This window comes from Hippichthys cyanospilos, chromosome 1, assembly GCF_059441005.1.
Source record: "Hippichthys cyanospilos isolate Australia breed blue-spotted pipefish chromosome 1, RoL_Hcya_1.0, whole genome shotgun sequence".
NCBI classification, from domain to species: Eukaryota; Metazoa; Chordata; class Actinopteri; order Syngnathiformes; family Syngnathidae; genus Hippichthys; species Hippichthys cyanospilos.
This window is the reverse complement of record NC_142369.1, coordinates 856,143-880,902: the sequence shown is the minus strand read 5'-3', so window position 1 is coordinate 880,902 and position 24,760 is coordinate 856,143. Positions and strand designations below refer to the sequence as shown.

The following is a 24,760-nucleotide window of genomic DNA, read 5'->3' as shown; positions in this document are numbered from 1 at the left end:
TTTTAATCAGTTGCGCGTGCGCGTAATTCCGCATGCGGAGAGCACTTACATGACTCACCGGCCCGAGCGCGCTAATCCTCGTCTCGCGCCACTCATGTGGAGTGAGCGCATCCTCCCCCGACTCCGCCCGTATCTCCGCGGCCTTGGCCGCTGACCTTAGGCGGAACAAACGCGGCTAAAAATTGGAACGCTAACTGTCTCCGTTGCACGCGCGCCCGTCGCGCCGCCCATCCCCCGCTTGGAGTCCCACTCGTGTCACCCGTGCAATTTTCCCCTCTATTGACTTTCATGTTGGCCTACAAGGTTGATCGCAGTGCTCGGCGTATGCACGTATTCCAAATAAAGACAAATGTGACTCGCGTAGCAATATCCCGCCGCTCGGATAAACGCCTCGCGTTTTTGTCATAAGCCCTCGGCTCCCGAGAGCGTCCCAATTTCCCGACGAGAAAGTCGTACTTTGGCAAAAAATGAAGTGGCGGGGCTTTATGGGGGAATAAAAGGAAGAAGGTCCTCATGTGAGAGGTCCATCTCACGTTTATGAGATGTAGCTGTGGGATGATCGATTTAACGAGAATATAGTCAGGGGTCCCCATATCGTTTTTTCACTACGATAGAATACCGAAATCGCAGCCAATGTGCTGTCCCGTGCCGACGTTGATATGTCGGCAGGAATTACACATGCTTTCATTTATTGTTTTGCACAAAATCTTGAACAAGCATCTGTATCAAAACAGACAAGGGTGGAAAAACTCTTGCTGCCAAAAATCTTGTCGTTCTCAAAACTCTATTGTGCAAAAGAAAAGCTTTTGTCACGCAAACGTGGGAAACATTGCCCCCTAGTGGTAGGATGCCATAGTACTTGATTTGACTTCTAATAAAAAAAGAGTGCTTGAGTGCCGCAATGATCGATATATAAGGCGCACCGGATGATAAGGCGCACTGTGAGCTTTTTTAGGTGTGCCTTACAGCGCGGAAAATGCGCTGGGCTCCAAATAACTGCTATGATCCCACCATAATCATCCCTAAAAGTAAAAGCATCCATCTATCCCTTCTATGTATCCCCAAAGGCTTTTTTGACCTGTTTTGTGTTTTGTGTTCTCCCCAGCAATTTTTTTGCCGTTATCATGCTGGAAATGACGGCAAGCTGTCATTTACGGACGGCGCGGCCTCGCCAACCTTGCGTCATTTGGCCCATTAGCGCCTTTTGTCAGGCACGGTCGCCCCCACTCACCGCGCAGGCGTGCGGCTCGCTCCGGCTTACGCTGCCCCCCCCCCCCCTCCCCCGCTCTCGTCACGGCATCGGCCTGCCGCCACCCGGCTCTCGGCGCCTTTTCCAACGGGCCGCTGAAATAAGGCGCACCCCGATGAGCTTTGGGCGCTCACGGCCGGCTAAACGCTTTGGTGGAGGGCGGCGGCGCAGGCTCCCCGCCGCCGCTTTCCGGTAGCTATGTTTTCCCGTCTCTTGAGTTTCCTGACGGGAGGCTCGCCATCGGGCCCTCCCCCAAAAAGGAATCTTTGTAACTTTGGCCCGTAGGCAATATGAGTATTTGCTTGAATAGTTCTGCTTCTTTTCATCTCGATAGTTTGACTACGCCGCCGCGTCCTTGATGCGGAAAAGGCTTTTAGACTATTGAGCGTGTCAATGGCGCTTTTTGTACATTTTCTGCTACGCTGCAGAGGATAAATACACACCCACACTCTTTTTTTCTTTTTCTTTCGAAAAAACATACTTTCTTTCTTGTGCGAGCCGGCCTTTTGTTTTTTCAGGTCACTGAAGTCAAACTTGTTGGTAGATGATTCACACTGGAGTTGGAATTATTAACTATGCGTGTTTACATTTCATCTTGGCTTTAAAAAGTGCATTTGAGCACACACACACATATATATATATATATATATATATATATATATATATATATATATATATATATATATATATATATATATATATATATATATATATGTATAATTAATGTCCTTTGGAATTTTTACAACAAAGATATGGATCTTCAAAATATAATGAGAAGAAATATCTGTGAAATTTAACTTTTGTTCATTATTATTATTATTAATAAAAATGAATACTAATATCTACTGTAGAAAATTATAAGAAGCTTTTTACCTGTTGAAGCTTTTTGTGAACAATAGGGAGCTATTTATTGATATCTTTAAACTTTGTAAGCCATGCTGCTATTGCTTGGACTTCACCAAAGCTCTTTGTTAGGGTTTTACAAAATAGATACCTCATAGGTGTCCAACTCCAATCCTCGATGGCCGGTATCCTGCTTGTTTTTCGTTTTTCTCTCCTCAACACACCTGATTGAAAGGATTAGCTAGCTCTACGGGAGCTTGAAAACGATCCTAATCATTTGAATCAGTTTTGTTTTAGAGAGAGAGTTTTTGAAAATCTGCAGGATACCGGCCCTCCAGGACTGGAGTTCCACATTTGTGATGTATAGGGTCAAAAAAAAAAAGATGCTTTCCTGAATAGTTGTTCATAAATATATGTCAACAAATAAGAGTCGGAGAGTTTTTTTCTTTTCGACGCTTTTTCTGAAAATGAATAAAACAGATTGACGTCTTTGATGACTAGTCATCATCCGAGAAAAAACCATCGCTAGTCTGCCGCCCATTTAATTCCTCGCACGAATTCATTGAAACATACAGGACTGAAAAATCCCTTTGCTGAAGAATTTTGCAGCTTAAAAAAGGAAAAGGTCATATTTACAGCTGCCGCGCGTCTTTTCAAGACGATGGGTCGTTCATCCGAAATGCGCATGACAACAGCAGGACGGGCTAACGCAAAAAGAGTGAGGGGAGTATGGATGGCCGCCATTAAAATGCTAATATGTGCTTGGGGATATTTACAGCGTGGCGCTAATGCACTTTAAAAACAAGCTCTTTGTCGCTCAGGCCCATCGCCGAGCGTGCGTAAATCACACGGGAAAAAGCGGCCGCCGGAACAGCCGCGCCTTTATGAAGACGTCCGTCGTAATTGTTGACAAAAATGAGCCCCCGGTTACAAAAAGACACTTTTGATCGTTTGATCCCATCACCGGCGACAAAACCGCCACGGCAGACCGTTTCGCCACCAAAAAATACACTCTTTTATGTTTGTTTAACCGTCGAACCTGACAATATGAGGCTTGGACAGAAGGGGGCGGGGCAAGGCACCGCCACTGACCAATCAACAAGAGAATGTAAAATACCCACAATTCGTTTCTCACACGCACAAATACAACAGGCCTAACACTTTAGATTGGTTATTTTTTTGCGGAAAAGTAAGTATTAATAATGACGTTATTATCAGCGATTTCTTCTATAGTCAGGAAGACACTTTATTATTATTTTTTGGACTAATAAAAATGAAGTTTGAAAGGGTCTAAAGATGAATACATCAGACACTGATGGCGTGTTTTGAGACTTTTTTTTTCAACACAAAAACGCTTTGCGCTGGTTCAGGGGTCCTTGGCTGAAAAGGGGGTACATCACTGGAGCAGGGTTGAGAAGCACTGGTCTCAATCTTACATATCGTATCAATTCAACACTTAAGAATATGGGATTCAATGTCCGGACTGTAAAAAAAAAAAAACAAAAAACGTGAAACTACGTCCATGGCATTGAATGAGTTAAAAATGAATTAAAAAATACACGGCAACCTAGAATATTAGGGTGCTCTGTATAAAACAAGGCAAAAACCTCGGGTCACCAAAGTATTGGGTCAATCCTTTTTTTGACCCATAATTGGATGATTTTAACCAAACTGTTTTCTTCGTTTTGGATCATTTGTCACTCTATTATTCTGGATGAAAAAAAAGGTCCATTTGATTGAGATGGGTTGCTTTGCACAAAACGCCTCCTGAAAATGGGTGAGTTCTACAAGACCACCTGAAGAACTGAAGTCTTTGGCGTAAAACAAGCCAGACGGTTTGCTCAAACCCACCCGCTCATTTCCCTGGCCTTTTTTGACCCATCTGGGCCCAGCTGGGCCATCCTAACATCCGAGGGCCTTTCTAAACTTTCCACTCAAAGCCCGCCGTGTAAAATTGCCGTTTGAAAAGTATTTCTTTGTGTTTGCGGACTTTTTAGGACGGACGGCCGCTTCGTGACGCGGATGGCGGCGACAGGCGAGTGAGGCGCCAAGAATTTGGCCAGGTAGGGCTGGCGTTCACTTCATTAGGTAGGCCCCAACAGGCCGTGCCATCATTCTCCCGGCTTTCCCCGGCGGCCGTGCATATTTGAGCCGCATACGTTGTTTACATTGCTCCCCCAGCCCTCCATTGTGGTTTTATGCCTGTTTTTTTTACGACGCCGTATTCAACGGGAACGAGGCATAAAAACCGGCACCGGGGGCGAAAGTGCCATATCAGCTCTTTTGATAAGTCGGCGGGGGCTCGTATTGTGTTTTCACGACAGCGCGGGGGACCGCGGCTCGGGGCGGGGGGGGGGGCAACCCACGCTCGGCTGCGGACGCATTCCGGGGTAATCCCGTATTAGGACGTGTGAATTCATTTGCATCCCCCCCCCCCCCCCCCCCCCCCCCCCCAAAAAAAAAGAAATGAGCGAGGGCGGTAAATGTTGCTGACGCAGGAGTAATGACATTAGGCGCAAGGTGAAAATAAAACATCGGAATAAAAGCCAAAGCAGCAGGGCGCCGTAAATCTGCTCCGGGTTTTTCAACATGTCACGCTGCGCCCGCCCCGCCCAACTCGGGCGCCCATAAAAAGAAAGAACATTTTTTAAAGTACGCATGTTTTTCCTTGGTTAGAATTCTACGACAATTCCTACACATTTTTGGGCTTGGCAGCTTGCGGCTAACTTTGGTAAGAGGTGCCGTACTACGCAATGGCAGTGTAATTCATTAGACTTTTTTTTTTTTGCACCCTAACCTTTGTGCTAGATTTTGATCATTTTTGGGTCGTTTTCTTCCACTTGAATGCCAAAGGGAAGGCACACTCCCGGTAGTGTGATAGTTGACATGGGTGAAATTTCAGCTTCCCGGCGTCTCCTTTCAATGCTTTCCCTTTGATGTGAAATGACTCGGATGCAAAAATCAAAGCATTGGACAAAAAAAAAAATGAACGAGGGTTAAATACGCCCGACACCTGAAAATATTTGCACCTTTGTCCTTCCATGTTGAACTTTGACATGCTGTCACCATCGGGGTGAAATTTCAGCTCCTATTGCCTTCTGTCGACGCTTTCCTCTGGGGTGAAATGACGTTGATTAAATATCAAAGGTTTGGACAAAAAAAAAAAAAAAAAAAGATTGAAGCACATTGGCCCATGTAGTGAATCTCATGTTCAAGTCGGGTTCTTTTTTACCAAATATTTTTAGTTTGGGTTCTTCTAAAGCAAAAAGTTGCTCAGTCCCTTTCTGACCCAATTTGGGTTCTTTTTGACTCATCTGCCACGTTCGTGCTGACTCAATAGCCAAAGGATAAAAATGATTTTTTTATGCTAAAATGTGCTTTTCCCTAACGCGACCTTCCTCCGAAACGACCTGACGTCGTTACGTTCCCGCCGGTGTTAGGCGGGCGTGGGCAAAATATGGCCCAGGTCAATATTTTCCAACGTTAACGGCGCGCTTCCGGCCATTACAAACAGTTTGCTCTTCAGGATAAAAGCACACGCAAACTCCCGCGTAATTTCATCTGGCTGTTGTCGTCAAGGCGACGCCACTTTACGCGTTGCTCTTCATTAAGCGCCGTGTGCCTTCAGAGGAAGGCGCCCACTTAGAAGGTTTGCGACGCTCTACCCGGTATCCGTGCGACGGGGGAGGGGGCATGGGGGATGGGGGATGGGGGATGGGGGCGGGGCTTGCCGGCCGGCCGGCCGGCCGGCCGCCGTCGCTCGGGTAACCCAAACGGCCGGACGCCGTTGAAACGAGCGAAGATTTGAAAGCTTTCTCTTTCCGTGCAAAGCGCCCGCTTTGCCCGCTTTGCATGATTTGCAGACAGCCGGGCAATTATCCAAACCAGAAAACAAACGGCCGAGCTTTAGAATAACACGAGGCAAATTTGAATGTCGTCACAGGGTGATGAGGGTCTCTCTTTATTCTTTTTTTATCGGACTTTATTCTTCGTCTTTAGCCTTTCTTTTGATTTGATTGGATGAGTTTGGGGCCACGCTGAAGCAAAGCGCCGACTACAAACGGAAATGGCGGCTTCCGCGCGCCTTCTCGCCCGTGCGGTCTCGGGAGTTTTGGGCGGGTTTACGATTGCTTTTCGCCAAGTCAACTTTGGGACGGGGGCAAGTACAGAACCGAAATTGGGGCTTCAAAGAAAATTGTGAGATTCGCTGTTTGTTTTAGGGATGGGAGCTTGACTCACGTCAGAGGCAACCGAGTGAGCGCGGCTTCAGAAGATTGCTTTTCAAACGCCTCTGCTAAATCTACAATATGCGAGCTTTTTGGGACTGACCGCTTGGCTATTTGCTGCTGTTTTGGTTAGCGATACAGTAAAGCGGACAGACTTAGCGGCGGCGCACAAAGAGTCTTTTCGCGCGCTCTGAGCCCATCCGTCGTTCGTAAGTGGCAAAAATCTGTCCGGCGGGGCCGCTGAAGCCGGATGAATAATGATTGTGCGTGCTTTGCTTTGCCTGTGACACATTCTTCATTTTCCTTCACCCCGTCCCAGTTATAAGGCGAGAAATCCCAAATCCTTTCCCTCCAAAAATTGCCTGCCACTCTGCCGCGATTGGGGGGGGCAGTTTGCTGCCCGACGATAATCAGAAGCTGTCGGGTGTGAAGTGTCCTCTGCCGCGAGGTGGACTTGACGGGCGCTGTTTAAAAAAAAAAAGAAGCCGGCTTTTAGTCCCGTCTTGCCCCGCCAAAGCTTCGTTTGTCAGGTAAAGGAGAGTTGGCCAAGGTACGCGCGTACCTTTTCACCAGCCCCTCCCTCGTCATCATATATCACCGTCAAGCTCCTTTTTTTTTTTTTTTTACGTCCCCGCAGTCCCAATCCACATTTTCCAAGTTTGTTCCATCGCATGCTCCCGAAGCCGTAAAAACAAGCATCTGCGGAAATGATTGATTTGCATGTGTTTACCTCTGCCGGAAGAATCCCCGAGGCGCCGTTGCAAGCCTCTTTTTGGATTTTGTTTTGGGTTTTTTTAGACCGATGTTAGGGCCAGTGAAGAAAATGTGTCAAGATTCTTCCGACTTTCTTCTCAAGATATCTTTTTACTGTGTATTGGGAAGTTTTCTTCTCAAGATATCTTTTTACTGTGTATTGGGAAGTTTTCTTCTCAAGATATCTTTTTACTGTGTATTGGGAAGTTTGACTTGACGCTATTCTGCTATTTGCGACAAAAATCTCCTCACTCCCAGCATAGAGTTACGACTTATCAGGATCGTCGTTTTCAAGTCAGAACTGATTTCATTCTCAGGATTAAGCAGAAGTGAAGAATTCTGACCGTAACCCTTGCGCGCACGCTTTTATTGAATTAATTCAAATTTCCAGACAATTTGTGAAAATTCTTCCCCCAGGATTGTGATTGGCTGACGTGACCTCATAGTCACGGATGCCCTTTACATCACATTTCCATATTCGTTTAATTTCCCTGTTGCCAAATCTGTAAAAACAACTACCCGCTCAAACCATTGATTTGATTTGCATGTGTTTATCTTGTCGCAAAGCGAAGGTGGAGGCTTTTGCTTTTTTCTTGATATCCGTTTTTTTTTTTTTTTTTTTTTGGTTCGGCGGACGTGAGGGGAAGCCGCAATCCGGTTCCGCCCTCCCCCGGAGTTTTATTTACAAGCCCAGCCTGGCAATAAAGAGTGCAATTTATGACTTACTTTTTAATTAGAAATAATGTCTTGTAGCGTTTAAGTGATGGATGGTTTAATCAATATATAGAGCGAGGCGGCCCGATGATCAACGTCCCGCCGAGTAGCCTAACTTAACACTTTGCCTTTCGCCAGAAATATGCACTGTTGCCTTTTTTTTTTCTTTTTTTTCCTGAGCACTTCTCCGTCATCGCCGCCGAGTCAAGCGAGCTTGCGCTTTGGTGCCGTATTTAAAGTAAATACGCCAAAGCCCGGAGCGGGGCCCCAGGACGACTTTTCCGCCGCGCCTCGCCGTCACGTGACCAGCCGGGAGGAATTTGGCTCGCGTCGGGATTTACGCTGGCAGTCACTCTTTTGGATTTTTTCTGGATTTTCACTATTCGCGGGCTAGCCCGATACGTAGTTCCCTAAGGATTTCAGGGCTCATGGAGAAATAAAAATGGCGTGCCGCAATTTATGAATTATAAGGACATGAATTCGTTCGATGCCAAAGAGGTGTTTTTACGTTTACCTCCGGATATTCAATCCCATGTACTTATTGATATTTTTCGTAAGTGCTTGGCTAAAAAGGGCCTAAAAATGGCTGACACTCAATGAATTCATGACATAAGTCATCAATTACTTTCGGTTATTAAGTAATTGATCAAGAGTACATACAGTAATCCAACCCAAAAGTTTTTTTTTTTTTTTGGTATGGGTGCTAAATGGGGCTGCACAATGAATTGAATTTTAATGGCGATGTGGATATTGGCTGCCACCATTAATTAAGACGATCCTCGGCGATTTGAACATTTAAAAAGCCGGCCACTGTACATGTCAAGTCAAGCGCTTTGTCATCCTACCACCAGGGGGCAAACACAAGCTTAAGACTACATTAAACTTAGAAAATAGCAAACGAGCAAATCCGGCAGCGGCTGTAAGAAGGGCGGCAGCGAGGCTTGCTTTACGTTTGACGCACCACGTGTCAAATGGCGTCATTTTGGCAAGCGCCTGGTCAGCTCTTCAGCAACACTTACCTTCTACAATTTCATTACCGAGCGGAAAACATGGCGGATGAACTATCGCTTAGGGAAGTTCGCCGGTACAAACACTTGATTCGAATGAATTCATTCAATGAATGAATAACGGTGATTAATAATTGTGATTTCAATATTGATCAAAATAATATTTTGGACATGATTGTGCAGCCCTAGAACAAAAGTAATCGATTTCTCAGGGATTTGTAATGAATTCATTTCAGTACTCAGGGACTAAAAGGAATGAATTACTTTAGGTTATAAAGTACTAAAATCATTGATTATTACTTTAGTGATTGATTGCCTAAAGTATGACAAAAGTATGATTATTGTAGTAGCTATTTAGTTAAAATAGGTGCCTAAAGTAATTACTTTAGATAATTAAGTACTAAAGTAATGTGTTTCAAGAACGTATATTTTCCTAAAACATTTCATGATTTCAATTTTTTTTTTGCATGTTGTTTTAAAAATCTGGAGTACCCCCTGGAGTCCCTTCAAGTACCCCCACGAAAACCACCGCTTTAAAATGATAACAGTCACCTGCTCAACATACTAAAAAAGATGAAAAACTAAGTCTTTGGGATTGAACGAGTTCATAAGAAATATGACGCAGCTCCTCAGCTATGCCGTCTCGACCCGGGCCGGGGCGGCTCGCTTCTGTTCGCCGTCCCTCCTCCCGCCGAGCTTATCGGGTCCTTTGTGCAACAAAAGTCGGCAGATAAGCGCTATATTGCCGGCGGGGGTTATGCTCACGTCGCTCTCGTTCATTCGTCACAATCCCGCTAATTCCCTCCCGGAAAAAAGCGCGTTTTCCCACAATGCAGGTGTTGGGACGCGCGCGGGGCACGGCCGATCCGTCCCGTGCAAACATTTAGTCACCGGCGCCGGCTTTTGTCTTCCCGTCGGGGGCTGTTAACCCCCCCGATGTGTACACGCTCCGTGGAGAGTACACACGGCTAATCTCATTGACGCCGGAAAAACGTTGCGCCGATAGCTATGCGGCGTGAGCTCCCGATGACGGGCCGCTTTTGTTGGACTCGCACCTGCTTTATTTTGCGCCGGAGACGAACGCGCTCTAATCGTTCCGACCGCGTCGCGTTCGCTTGGCTTCGGGGGTGTGGTGGCCGTTGGGAATTTCCCCAAATTCCCAAAGGGCCGCTCCAATCTAGCCCATCGACAAATATTACCCGGGCCTCTCCCGCTACGTCCCTACATTGTTTTATGTACATTTTCGATGGTTTTTTTATTTAGGTGACTTACTAACTCATTCTATCGTAAAGACATAATTTATGAGTCCAGAAAACACTAAAAAAACAAACAAACCATAATATTGTATTATTTTTTTTTTCCACCACTTTTATAATGGGGTCCATTTATGGTTCTTAAGGGTTTAAACATTCATCAAATGTTAAGGTGCCCCAAGGCTTACTTGTGCGTTAAAATGATTTAGTTATGAAAGTAACTATCGGTCGAATATGAACTTTGTACTGCTAAAAAAGGCTAAATACATGTAGCATTCCTTTGAATTGACTTGACAGTCGTTAACGATCTTTACACCCTTTTTTTTCTGAGGTCCTTGTGCAACAGGTTTAAGAAGCCACGATCGTAGAGATAGGCAAAATAAAAGGAAATGAAATGCAAAAGTGGATGCTATCAGAAAAAAAAAGAATCAGTGCTCTGCAACAAATAAAAAGGAGGCAAAGCACACATAAGAAATATATCAAATGCGGTAGTTTCCGATCGGCAGCGGGGACTCAAAGTCGGACTCGTCCAATCCGCCCGGGCGCTTTGGCTTACGCCCGATCGCGTTTCCTCGCTTTTGTCAAGCGGGCTACGTGAGACAAGCGGAGCTCAAAGACAGCCCCTTGCGGTCTGTTTTGTTGTTGTTTTGTTTTTGGGTGTGTAATAGCATCCCTTTGACAATAATTGGGTGCGAATGAAACACTTGCGCCGGCCTCCAGTGAAGTTCACACAAAGAGGCGGAGCGGCGCGTTTGCCCGAGCGGACAAATGTTTGGCGTCCGGGAGATTGATTGAGAGGTGTTGGCGGGGGCCTAATTGCGCCGCGCGCCATCTGCCCGGCTCGCCCAACCCGCCGCGCTTGCTTCCGACAGCTTCCGGCGGACGAGCAGATGCGCGCCGGCGACATCGTTCACCGCTTGCTGTAAATTCCGCTTTCTTCAAGTGCCCCATCAGGAAATGTGTCCAAAGCACGCGCTTGCAGACAAACAAAATGGAGACGAGATTTTGTCGGGGAGATGCGCGGCCATAGTAAGACGCGGAGCAGATACTTGCGTAGCGTACAGTGGACGCCCGCCTTACCGAATTAATCCGTTCCGGAGTTGGGATCCCAAATTAATCCGTTCCGGAGTTGGGATGGTGAGGCCAGATCGTAGTTTGGCGGGTATTAGAAACCGAGGCTAATTAGCCAATGGGCGCAAAATATCAATAGCTTATAGACATATTAAAAATGAGTAGCAAAGTAGGATAGTGAGTACTACTTATATATAATATACATGTGTATAATTAAATACCATCCTAACTAAAAAATATAGAAAGGAAGGATGTTGTTTTATTGAGCTTTGGATCGACGTGACTTGAGCTAGTTACGGCCGTATTCCCCAGCCAGGCCAACGACGCACGCGCCTTCTTCGTACGTCTTGTCACGCGCCTGCTTCGTACGTCTTGTCACGCGCCTTCTTGTTTGTCTTCGGCTTTGGCGAACAAATTCAACTTTGATTTCGGCACTAAAAGGCACAAAAAATTCGATATCAGGAGATGGAGTCTTTGGCATATCTGGCGTGACGCCGACCAATAGCAGAGCAGCACCTTAGTGACGATGCTGGCAGTGCGAGAAGTCATAATGAGGCGCATAGCCTTAGTGAGCATAACGTGGCTTGATTTTAATGTCATTTGTTGAAGCAAAATAGTTTGTGTTTTTTCTATTAGTGCTGCCATTGACGGAATTCATTTGCACCCCCCCCCACACACACACACACACACACACACACTCACACGCACTCACATCCAACTATGCCACGGAGATGATTGGCAGATGAGTTTCCTAAAAACCGCTCAATCAATAGCTGAATTTTCTGTCAGCGTGACGAGCGACGTGGGAAACGTGTTGAAAGGGCAACCTTTCCCCGGTCTAATCAGGAAAGCCCCAAGGAAATTCCCAATGCAAATGGCCATCAGGATTTTCAATGCCTGCTTTTCAGCGCGCCGATGTCCCGGCGCTGTCCAATCAAATGCCTTCTTTCATTCTTCTTCTCTGTGTTATTCTCCCTTTTTTTGTTTTTTCTCCGCCAGAATAAAAAGAATGCCGGGAGCCACTTGATTGGGCGCCGGGTGTCCGGCTGGGCGCTTGCAAATAAGGTCATCCGTGGCGTAGCCTCGCAAATCCGTCGAGATGTCGTCGTGATGTCTGACATCCGTGTAGTCAGCGCATAATAATAATAACATGGAATTCCTTTCAACAATAACCCTAACCCTATTCAAGTAGTAAAACATTCAAGAAAATTCTCTTGTTTGTAGTTAAGATGTTAAATTTAAATAAATTGTAGCCATCTTCCAAATAATAATTCAAATGCACTTTAGCTTTCAAAAATGAAGAAAAGGTCATTTCACCAAATAATAAGATATAGTAAAAAAGTAGAATAGCAAAGTTGAAAAAAAGATGTGTGCTGCTCATTTAAGTAATCATATTTCATATGTAGTTTGAAACATACTGTATATCTGTATACACAAATGCAAAAAAAAAAAATATATATATATATATATATATATATATATATTTATATATACATGACTACATGACGCAATCACAGTGCCAAATTAAATTTTTTAGAACTCACAGCACTCACTTCGTATCGCAATATACGATAGTGACGCAATACTACGTGTTTCGTGTCGTATGTATAAAATAGGACAGGTTCCAATCTACACAACATAAAACGATCAAGTAAAATCGCTGCTATTTCTAAAAGCAGACTGCCCCTCCAAAAGATAAGAAAATATAATAATCAAATGGCATTTTTTGTAATAATCAGCTTTTGGTGTGGCCGCCGCTTGCATATTTTGCATCCGCAGCCACTCTGGTCATTACTATTCAGTAGATGCACCGTTTGGCACAAGGACAAAAAAAGAGTTTGCATAATTTATTCAAAGCCGTCGTAACTGTTTGAAAAATGGCAGGCGGCCTTTTAACTAAATAGACACACTTGGGCCCGCGCATAAAACAAGAGAAAACTTTATTCGTATACCGCCGGCCGCCGGAATCCATTAAAGCCGCGATAAATCGGACCGGGTTTGACTGGCCGACTCTTCGGCTCCCGTCTGGGAAAGGCCGCGCTCGTCCTTGGCTGTTCAAACGGCCTGTGTGCGGCGAGGGCGAGGGCGAGGGCGAGGGCGCGGCCCGGCGCAATAGTCGAAGGAGAGTCTTTTCCATTTGGATAAGCCGTCGAGGGGTGCGCGTATTTATTTGAATCTCCGCCCGTACGTCCGCTCGCTCCCGTTCTCATTATGTGACATTATAAGAAGCGCTGTCAATCAAAATGCCCCATTATTAACTTTGGAAAGGAACCGCTGAAAAAAAAATCCATCCCTCCACGCCAGCGGTAAATAAGTGTCATTTCTCGGCCTCGGCTCCGCTGCGCCGTTTGGCCTCCGGCGGAGCGAAATGGGCTTTTAAAGTCCCAAGGCGGACGTTTCCTCGGGGAGAGGCGCGTAAAACCGCTCCCCGAAATGCGTCGGCGTAAATCCGGTTTTTCATAATGGCCCCGAGCGAGTTCGGCCGCGGAACAATGTCGGACGTATCCGGTTGCGGGGCGACACCGTGTCAAACAATCCGTCCCCAAAAGGGCTCTTGAACTCTTGAAATTGGAGACGCGGTTGCTTCTCGCTGGCTTCCAGGTCAGGTTAGGCCAAAAGACGAGTACTTGGCCGCGGCGTTTTGTTTGTTCCGTCACCTTGCGTGATAGAAATGGAAAGGCGAAGAACTCGCAGTGAGGAGAGATCACGTCAACGACAAGACGCATACGTGGGCTACAATGCTATGGACTTCTTTTTTTTTTTTAACTGTGATTAGGGTTAGCGTGGAGTTCTATACAAATTTCAATGGATTAGCACTTGGTCCAGGTGCAAGATTCCAACCTTGGTTCCTATCAAATTCTGAGACCTTGTGAAGACCTTGACATTGCAGGGACCCCGACCCTTGTTTGAATTCTTAACACTAGTTTGAAGGTTTAATTTCGATCCCTAACCCTTGTTGGAAACCTTGATTACCTAACCCGTATTAGAATACCGCCTCGAAAACCTAACCCAGATTTGAAAGTTTAATCGCCGCCCATGTAACCTCGTCGATTGTATTCGAGCTTGTTAAGTCAAAACTTCATCCCTTGTTTTTGTAAGGTGTAATGATAATAAAGGCGATCTATCTTTTGATCCCAAACTCTTGTTCAAACCAGGTATTAGAAGTCTGACTCGAAAACCTGACCAAAGATTGAAACCTTTGTTTCAAGCCGTAATCCTTGTTCAGAACCCTAATTTGGAACCTCAACCAGACTTGAAACACTTTGTTTGAAACCCTCATTTACAAACTTAACCATACTTGAAACCATGAATGAAATCTCAGACCTAACCCAGGATTCCAAATCAAAATTGAAACCTTAACCTTTGTTTGGGAAGCACAGCCCTTGTCTAAAACCCAATTTTAATACCTAGCTTTCATCCGACACCCCGATTTTGCTACCCAAACCGATTCTTTGCAATTCAAATTTAGCTAGGTCACCGCCAGCCCGGTTTGATGGGATCCCTGACGTCTATAGGCGTCAGTGGCGGTCAACGAACGAGTTAACGAACGGAGGCGGTTTGGAGAGGGACAAGGCGCTCGCATTAGTCCCGGGATGCCAAAGCCTCATCGCTTTTGGACACGGAGCAGACACCGGTGTCAACAAGCGTCTGGCGCCCAATTCCTGGAGCGGTCGGTTTGGATGGCGGCAGAGTCGGGGTTCTCGCTGATGAAGCGGGGCGGGGGCGGGGGCGGGGGCGGGGGGTCCCTGACTATCATCCAACACGCGCAGCTGACGCCTCAGGCTGTCCGGCGGAATAACATGGGCGCGGGGCATCGCCGACGGCGCTCATATTTCCGGGCTAATAGGTCCGGCGCCACGCGGAGACAAATTCCCACTTTGGTGACTCGTGGGCAGACAAATTGAAGGGCGACAATAAAAAAAAGCCTCTCTCTCTCCGCCAGAATAATGATAGCCGTGTCTCATTAAAGGATGAATTAAAGGCCGTCCCGCTAAAAGTCTGTAACCGTCTCCAAAGTTGAGCGGCGCCGTCGAGTGTGATGGATGCTCCCGCGACGAGATTGGAAAATGAGTGATGGGTCGCGGCCGTCGGGGGAGTGGGGACCCGAGCGGCATCAATTTGGGAACCTGTTTTGGAGCAATTTATCGCCGGGATGACTGCGTGTCGGAGATGAGGAGCAAAAGTCTACCGAGAAGGCCTCGGGACCGGGACCTTTTTAAAAATGCCTTTATTTAACCTTTATTTCTCCAGTTAAGGCAAATTGAGATTCTCGCGCTAACCTGGCAGCACACGACACTACGGAATAAAGAAAGAGTCAAATGAAATACGAATACCAGGGACGAGCATCCATCCATAGAAGATGCGTTAGATACGTGGGATGTGGGACGATTGGAGGGCGGTTCCGTTTGAAAGGAATGATTCTTTTCCGTTGAGAATTCAGTTCTATATGGTATTGTTCAGTTTGGGAGGCTACGCCACTGCTCTCATTGCTAGAAGATGTCAAAGCCGATTCCACATGTATCTCGGTGTATTTCAAAGTGCAATGATTCAATTTCAAGCTGAAAAAAAAAATCTGGTTCTAACCGGTTATTGCTACACCCCAGACAACAAAGTCTGCGTTGTCACATAGTTATATATTACATTAATAATCCATAATCCATAGTGTGCTCCCCTTACAGGCACACCGGGGCTGTTTTTTCCCTTCTGTCTTACTTATGTTTCTTCTTTTCATCTGTGAAAATATGAGGCTGTAAAGTGCGACCGGTAGACTCCGGTTCCGCATCCCCCCGTCGGTCATTGTTTTCAGGGTTATTGAATGGTTAGAATCAGTTCATTTAAAAGAGCCGGTCAAAAGATGCCTTTACTTTCAACTGGCAAAGTGAGATTCCATTTACTCACCGACTCGTTTGTGAACGGGAAGCGCGATACGGTATGTTCACCCATGGACGCGTTCGGGAACGGGAAACGATGCGCGTTGGCTCACTGGGTTTTCGGCGACTGGAAAACCATGTGTATATGTCATATATGCATAACGGTCACACTTGTAAACAATTATCAGAAGACGTCTGCGGGCTTCTAACGCGATACTCGAGGGCTGCCCAGTGCCTGCGGGCGACCGCTGATATATCGTTGGTGAATAGCTCTCAATCAGTAAAGTTCCACAGCGCCTGACGCCGGCCACTGATTGGTCATAACTGAGAAACAAACAAGTCTCTCCAGGAAGTGATCCATTTTGTTCATTTGAACGAATCGCTAACTTTTGGCGTAGCGCTAATTCATCTGCGTGAGCGGGATCGACAACAAAGAAGGATATTTGACATAATTACATTTTATGAATGAAATCCCCGGCTTCTCGGTTCAGCCTCGCCTCATCAACATTCCCGCGCCATTTCTGCACAAATTGTATTCTTTTGTTGACTGATTTCCTCGGCCGCACTCTCGGCGAAATGAAGGAGCGCGCGTTTTGGGGCGGCTCGCGCTAGCCCGAGGCAATTAGCGCCTCGCTCCCTCCGAGCGGGCCCAACGCTCGTTTGCGGACGGGCGGAACTGCGCCCGAGCGCAATTAGCGACTTGGACCGAGGACCCCGTTGGCGACGGCGCCGCTCGGCGTGGAAAAAATGTGCCGTCGTACGCCGTATATATCCCCCTCACGGACAAGATTACGCGTCTTATTCTTTCCCGTCTAATCCCCCAGCCCTCGTTTGTATCAATCCAAATCCTTTACCCCGATCCATGTTGTGCATTTTTAATAGCGCCGACTGGAGCGGAAGGGCCTAATTCCACACTTTCTCCTTGAGCCCGAGGCCAGCCTCGCTTCGCCAGATTACCGCGCGGGACAAGTGCGTTTACGGAGACACTTCTGCGGATTAGTTGTTTTGGGGTTTTTTTCCTATTTTTTACCTGACATAACGATGAAATGGGCGTTGAGTCCTTTAATTGACTGGCTACTGGTACTTTACACTTTACAATTACATGAGATTCTGTGGATCGTTGCAAAACACCAAAAAGTCATCGTGCAAAAATGAAGGCCTTCATTGCGTGAAAAAGCCCCATTAAATCTGATGTACGGAAGCATTAATTGAATTTGAAAGAGATAAATACGAGATTATGCAAAGGAGTCCTTTTTAGATATGATTAAATAAAAAAGTATATTTGTGGAGACTTGGGGCCAGCGGTAGTTTACGATTAAAAGATGGGCAGTTGTCCATAAGTGGCTTCATGTTCCAATTAATTAGCTCTTAATTTGAAGAAAAAAATAACGGTTCCAACTCGAAACATAATTTATTGACTTCTTTTCATTGGATCCGGCACAAAAAACTCTCCAAAAGTGAAATACCAATAAATAAAAGCAAATTTTAAATGTTTTCCTCAGCAGCTGGTGAACCCAACAAAAAACGAATGATTTTTCTTTATTTAAACCGCCGCTGTGATTAGTTAACAGTGCTGCGAAAACAAACCAAAAAAGAAAAAAATCCCGCCACGTCTCGCTTACAATAAATATAAGATGACTTGCTTGGAATTCAAGGAGCAAAGCCATCTATCACGGGGTGTTTGAGGTCTCGCTAAGATCAGGCACCTCGAGAGCGGCGGCGCCGATTCTTTTTGTTCTCTCATCCCCGAGAGCATTTGCCTGGACAAGAGAGGCGTGTATTGCTCTCTTTGTTGGAGACGCACCCCATGAGGATGTTTGCCCAGACCAATCAAACTCCATTCGCTTCTCGGCTGAAGACCGCGGCGAGCGGCCTCCGCGCTCGCGTGCTCGGCAGGCGCCTCTTCCCCGCGGCCCCCCCCCTCCCCCGCCCGTTAAGGATGATTATTTGTACATTTTCTGGAGGAGAGCCTTTGGGAGAAGGGTTGGCAACCGGGAAGGCCTCCGTTCGAGGTGATGTTTTTTCAGCCGCCTCATCTCCGTTTTGCTTACCTGGAGCATCAGATTGCTGAAGCTTCATCTGAAAGGTTGAAACAAATTGTGGTGTGGGCTGCAAGCTGGTTAGAGCAGTAGGAATGTTTTGTTTTGTGACGTCCCAAAACAGAACATAGTCTCTTCTTTTACCAGAATAGTTTTAGTCTTTTCTCTGCTTTAAGTAATCTGCAAATGTTGGTGTCAGCAAAACCACGGGTTTCTAACCATAAAACAGAAAATTTAGCTTTTCTTCTGAAAACAAACATCAAGTAGAGCAAATATTTCGCTTTTTGACATTTCAAACTAAAATGGCAGGTTGTGTTGTTGTTTTTTTTTAAAGGTGGAGTACTACAGGTGTAAAATAAGATATTCACCAAAATGGGATTTACGAATTTTGCAATTTACAAGTTTGAATTGCCTGTACTCACAAAATTTGGTGTTTTGTGTGACGAGGAGTGTTAAGTGACAAGCGATCGTGTCAAGCTAGCAATGAGCATATGCGACCAGCCGGCGACAAGCTGGAGCTTGTCTCCACAAACCTTGAAAACTTCATTTCTTCCCAACTTGGCCGTCGGCACTGTCACATTTAAGGTCATTCTCTTTCACAGCACTCTCACCTAGTATCAGCCAAGACACACTCCTTGTAGTTTGAGCTCTCCGTGGTCGTGCCATGTTGGACTTGTCACCATGTGGGTGAAATTTCAGCTCCCTGCTGTTTTCTTTCGATACTTTCCCTTTGATGTCAAGAAAGACATCAATACTTTTCCTCAATTCCAGCCTTGGCAAGTCCTCAAAGTTTGGGCGACGCCTTTGCCACGTTATTATTATTTGTCCATCGTTTTGGTCCCTCCCCCTCCCGGAGAGAGCAGATGGAAGGTGGTATTAATGTGGTAATCACTTTTGGATTGAGTGTATGGCAACCTGAGGATGCTGCGCAATTCCCGTTTGAAAGGTTTCATTGGATTTTGCGCACGGCGTGGGATAATGATATTGAAATGCAAAGCGCTGTTGGGATCAGCGCTATTGACATTGGCGTAGCGCGGACACAGACGGCGAGCTGAAATTGCTGTTTGCGTGCGTGCGTGCGTTTGCGTCTCTGGCGCGTGTGTGCGCGCCCGCCGTCGCTTTTTCCTCCTCCTCAAATCCGCCTGTGAATGAAGTGGAAAATTATGCATGTGGTGTTAGTCGGGAGGAAATTGAGACCTGAAGTCAAATACAAATAAGGCTGCAAAAGAAACAAGTGTGAAAGTCAACTTTGGAAGAGCCTTCTGTCGGCCCTCACCGCCAAATTCACTCAGTCCCGGATCGGAGAGATAAGAGTGCCCGCTTTGCACTTGAAGGAGCTTTCGAGCGGCGGCCGATCGCTCGTCGGGTTTCCGGCTCGCAAGCGCGGCGCGACAGAAAAAGGTAATGGGCCCGTAGCTTAGCTGCTGGCGTGCGGGCCTTCCGCTAGAGTGGGTGGGCGGTGTCATCATGTAGACTTGCTTGTCAGCTTTCCAGCGCTCTGCCTAAGTGACTCTGGAGCAACGGAAAAAGACCGCATTTAGCAATTCGCAGCCAAGACTTGCACTGGGTGGGTGGATTTCACGTGCATTTTACTGAAGACTTTTGTGACAATCGTGCCGGCTTAGTTCAGCGCTTTTTACCATCGATATTGACTTATTTACTTTCCTGATGACTTATTTCAAAATGCACTATTTCACTGATTCATTGATGGCGAAAGCGCTGTCATTTTCAGACGATATGCAGCAACTTATTTCTCATGACTTGAGCCCTGCGGCTTAAATTACAGGGCGGTTTTTTAATAGCCGCCAGGGGGCGATTTGCTCAAATTTTGCTGCTGGGGTTTAGTTACCGGTGCGGCTTATAGTCTGAAATGTACGGTAACTAAATTGGATTACAAGTTACTTTTAGCAGAGACTGACAATTCAAGACAATACAAGGCATGAGATTACTAGTTCTTGCCGCTATTAATAACGCATCACTACTGAAGGCGTTACGGCACGACTGTAGGTAAAGTCGCGTTTTCCCGGGCCGCACATCCATCATACCGATAACCTTGCCAATGGCGCCGACCCGGATCTACGTAAAAAGCGCCCGCGTCAGCATAATGGCCCGGCCATTGACGCCGAAATCCATATGCACGGAGGTCACTCTTATTTCAGCGTCTTAACAACCCCGAACGGCTGTCGCGTGGCGATTTCTTCCGACGCCTAATAAACGGCGGAAAAGGCTCGCCGCCATGCCTTGTGCCAACCTTACAAATATTAGGTGATCTATATGCGTATATCTATGTGATCATTTAGTCTTTCTCTAACTGGTCGGCGTTCGACCGGTTCGTCTCGGATCTAGATGAACGGAGCGATAACAAAAGTTCATTTTACCACACTGTAGAGCAGTTAGCGAATCGGGCTTTTTATGCCTAGTGCCAAGCTTACGATCATCTTTGCAATCGTCTGTTCTTGCTTAAACTGGGCAACTCTCAACTGGCCCATCTAGAATCTATATGACTGGGGCAAAAAGAAAAGACGCTTCTACCCGTTTCCAGAGAAACGGGCTAATCTGGGTTTGAGTGTCTTGTGTCAACCTTGCAAATCTCGCAACTCTATCGAATGTTCGGTAGCGTTAAATACCAAAATGGAGCGCCGGGTAAATTTCAGGCTCAGCCTGAACTAATTGGATCTCAAACGGTCCTTCTAAGTACTTGCCACTGTTGCGGGTTTCATAGCAATTAACTAATGAAGCGACATACTTTGGAAATCAGATAAAAATGACTTTGCCAAAGTAGGGAAATGTGATAAAGTCGTCTCCTTGATATTACTGACAAGAGCCGTCACCGGACCCGCTAAACGTTGGCCGTAGTACTAAGGGAGTTATCTTCAATCCCCCTCACTAGAGGTACCCTTGAAACGTCAGTGCTGTAATGTATCACACAAGACTCCTTCTGGAATACAAGACAAGTTGGCATTGCTGGACTACTATCTTCGTTTTTTTAAACCTCGTCCAAGCTGTTCTCATAAATATATATTTTATGATGCGCGCGGTTGGCGGCGGTGCCGCTTCCCGTACTTGTTTTCATTTATTTCGAGAGCGAATTAACTACAGTGATAGTCCGGTCTTGTTATTAGTGGCGTTGCGCGGGGGACGGTCTGCTTTGTCCCTGGATTTTCTTAATGGCCCCAAAGGACTAGGTTCTTTAACCCAAAACCCATATGCTAAACCTTCTGTATGCCCTTAACCTTTTAACCTTTTAAGCAGGGGTCACAAACCTTAACGTTTCCGGAGCCATTTTGAGCCAGTTTCCACGGATAAGACAACGTCGGGAGCCAAACGGAGCTGGGCAATGATATCGATATATTGCCGTACGAAGTCTCGCGATGTTGCATCAGGACGTCGTAGTAGTCACATCTCGGGCTTCCGCACGCTGTCGGAGTCGTCCGTAGTAATTGTAGGCACCTGTCTCTGTTCCTGCGAGGCGCAATGATATCCGACGCCTACTGCTCATGGACGAGCAGCCGTATTAACGAGCCGGAGAATCTCATGCCGCGTCGAATCCAAATGGGAATTTTGAGCTTTCGGGTTTTGCTTTGTTTTGTTTGTCTTTTATATGCTAAGTCATTTTTGTAATATGAAGAGAAAAAAAAAGCTGTAGGGAAGCGAGCGTATCTTGAGGTTTCACTGGATTATAATTATTACAATCGACGTCAGTCCCTCCAGTCCATCGACGACACGCCTCTGGAGTTTCACGTACAGCTGACGTTTGTGTTTTTAATCTGGAAGGCCGCGCTACATTTCCGTTTCCTGTTTTTACATTCCCGAAACGGATTGGCTGTTTATCTTCATGTTTCGCATTGACTTTGCCTCATCAGCCAATCACGCAAACAGCATTGACTGCAATTCAAAAGTGCGGCTCCTTACGCCGTCCGCGTAGTGAATGTGAAGCGAGCATTATTTCTTTTCCCAGAAACATAAGGATGAAAGAGCTAGGTGCCCCGGAGCCACGGGTTGCTGACCTGATCTTGAAACCCTAAACGTGAACCCTACCCTATTCCTTAAACCAATATGTCAAATGTATAGAGGGTTACCACCTTTTCGGGTTCCCCAGAATTCCGTCCCATAACCTCGCTTATCATAGATGGGCGCAGCAGAAGTACGTTGGTTGCGGCACCCTCGGCTGTAATAGTCCGGGGAAAAAGGTGCAAGCTGTGTTTGTCCGGGTGGGGAGAATCGCGACAAATCAGGGATTAAAAGTCCGGAAGAAAACTAATGGAAGATGACTTTGGCTGGCCACTATCAAAAGCAATATTTGGGAAAGCTTAGCCTTCAAAGTTTCCACACCATATATATCCATTACTAAAAGCATCAGACAGGGAACGTAAGGGTTGAGCTGTAGCACAACCTCGGATGATAAAATGTCAAACGTGTGTCAAAATTTAGCTTGTTGAAATTAAGTAGCAAATTCAAAGAATGGCCGTGTCCCAGTTTGGAGATAAAAGGCTCCTTTCACGTCTGCCTCTATCTCAAGTGTCTTCAAATTCTGGGAAATGCCGTTTGGCTTGGATGACTAGTTTTACTGATGTTGAAGCTCAAAAATGGAAGTAAACAAATCTCTGTCCAGCTTCGGAGCCATATTCCAAAAAAATTGACAACTGCTATCAGCTTCAATTTCTCTTTTATTCTGACGGATCAAATGAGAAGAAAAAATGCTGGGCGTTTTGCATCATTTTGACATTTTGCCTCAGTGTTGAATCCTGCTATTGCCAGGGCATGTGGCTGTTTAGGTACTGCATGTCCAAGCCCACTAGTTAACATCAGAGCAATTCAAAAGGACTCCCAAAACTTCTATTTCTACATAAAACTCGACAGGGTCCAAATGAACCCCGGTGCGGTATTTTTTGCGTCATTTTCTTCCATATCATTCGAGATGGCATTTTTCTGATGGTGTAATAACTTAAGTGGCGGTGCCATCTGGGTGTAATTTCAGCTCCCTAGTGTTTTCTTTCAATGCTTTCCCTTTGATGTGAAATGACTTTGATGTAAACATCAAAGGATTGGACAAAATACCACACAAGGGTCAAACTATGTCCCAAACCCGTAGACTAAAATAAACCTTAACTACCCTTAAACATACACCCTAAAGCAATCCCCAAACCCTAAATCCCCTCACACTAACCTTTAAAAGCAATAATCCCGTTTTGAACCGGCTACTTTTTGACCCCTACCGATATTCCCTGCAGGTTCTAAAAGGAAGTTACACAAATCCATGATAATGTTCCTCCTCCAGCAGTATAGCAAAACCGGCACGGGTTCAAGTGCTTCACCTGGGATTCATGATCGCTACCCTCTTTGTAAAGCCTTTATCATCTCCAACATAAACAATCTGATTACACTAATCTGGGATTTGGGGAATCGTCGGGATTAGGATTATAAAACGGTTACATGCCAGCGCAATCATTGCCCCAACATGTCTCCGGTATATTGAGCAGTGGGGCCGCGAACCTACTGCCCGTAGACTAATATGACCCCCTTCCACGCCGGGAAAACACTCTTGAAAGGGGTCGGATCGGGTCTGTGGTCCTTCACGTCGGATTTATGGAGAGGGATTAAGATTTTGCAGCAGATTGTGTCTGCTTTTGGATAATAGAAGGCCTAATCATTCGAGATTGGGCTATACGCTGCTAATGGAAGCTAGCTCGCCAGATTATAGACTGGTGTAAGTATGGAAGATGGACTGTACATCAAGCCCTCACTGAAATTGAAAGTATGCATTAAAAATAGGGGGGTCATTTCAGAGATGAAATTTTACTTCCTGCGGCAGATGAACTTTGCTAAATTTGCAACCAAATTTAGGTCATGGATGTTTGCGTATGGCTTTACTGTAAAAAGTTGCTTCGTTGGAAAAATAATAAAAAGTCACACACTTTGGATAGTCAATTTCAAGCATTATCCATTCTACTTGTTCAGTGTATCTACCTCTGAACCACAAGCGTAACCACAAAAACCCAAGGCTAAATCCAATCCCAATGTGCTTATTATTGACCAGACAATGTATGTGTATATATAATATACACTGTATATAAAACCTAACCTAGCACTGAACTTTAAAATAGCTCTGACTGTCAATCCAATGCATAACATAACCTTAATCCCCGTGTTGCGTATACACACACACACACACAGTCCATTTGACGCGCGTTTGTGTTTTTCTCCCCAGGAGGTTTCGGACATCAGCGACTAGTACTGTGCGGGTGGCATCAAAGAGGAGCGAGCGCCCCGTTGTTCATTGCTTGGTGACCCGAAGGCCTGAGCGCTGAACTCCAGCTATAGCAGCGGGCGGTACGAGGGGGAGGCCATGTGGACCGCACGCCTGCTCGTCCTGGCCAGCCTCTTTGCTCCAGCTGCTCTGGGTAAGCTCAAATCCCCGCTCGCTAAGTCCGAAGGCCGCTTTTATTTGGTGTCAAAAACGCATCATGAATATCCTGAGAGCCGATGTTTTCATATACGTGTTGTGAAAATGTGGTAAAAGGGCAAGAATTTTTCGTTCTTAGGGGAATTAATGCGGTTACTTTCCCAAAAATCCGTCCATCACGTACGTGCATAAATAAGTGGGTAAAGGCCTGAAGGTATATATACAGCGGACCCCCACCAATCCCAGACCGGCATTGTAGTGACGTATGAGCGTGGTGCGACCCGCGGTCATAAGCACGAACACTGACGGCCAAGTTTGAAATTTGTAATTG

At 45.9% G+C, this 24,760-nt stretch overlaps 1 protein-coding gene across 2 annotated transcripts in view; it reads left to right on the top strand.

The window, feature by feature from the left end:
- The window catches only part of LOC148428509 (adhesion G protein-coupled receptor L3-like), a 136,961-nt gene that overhangs the window by 18,071 nt on the left and 94,130 nt on the right, over positions 1 to 24,760 (top strand). The window contains exons 2-3 of one of the 2 annotated variants that reach the window (XM_088439419.1): positions 4,090 to 4,180; positions 24,235 to 24,427. In XM_088439419.1, the coding sequence (XP_088295545.1) occupies positions 24,373 to 24,427 (55 nt within the window). In that variant the 5' untranslated portion in view covers positions 4,090 to 4,180; positions 24,235 to 24,372. The remainder of the gene's footprint in view (positions 1 to 4,089; positions 4,181 to 24,234; positions 24,428 to 24,760) is intronic. The other variant, XM_088439506.1, reaches the window with a different exon arrangement.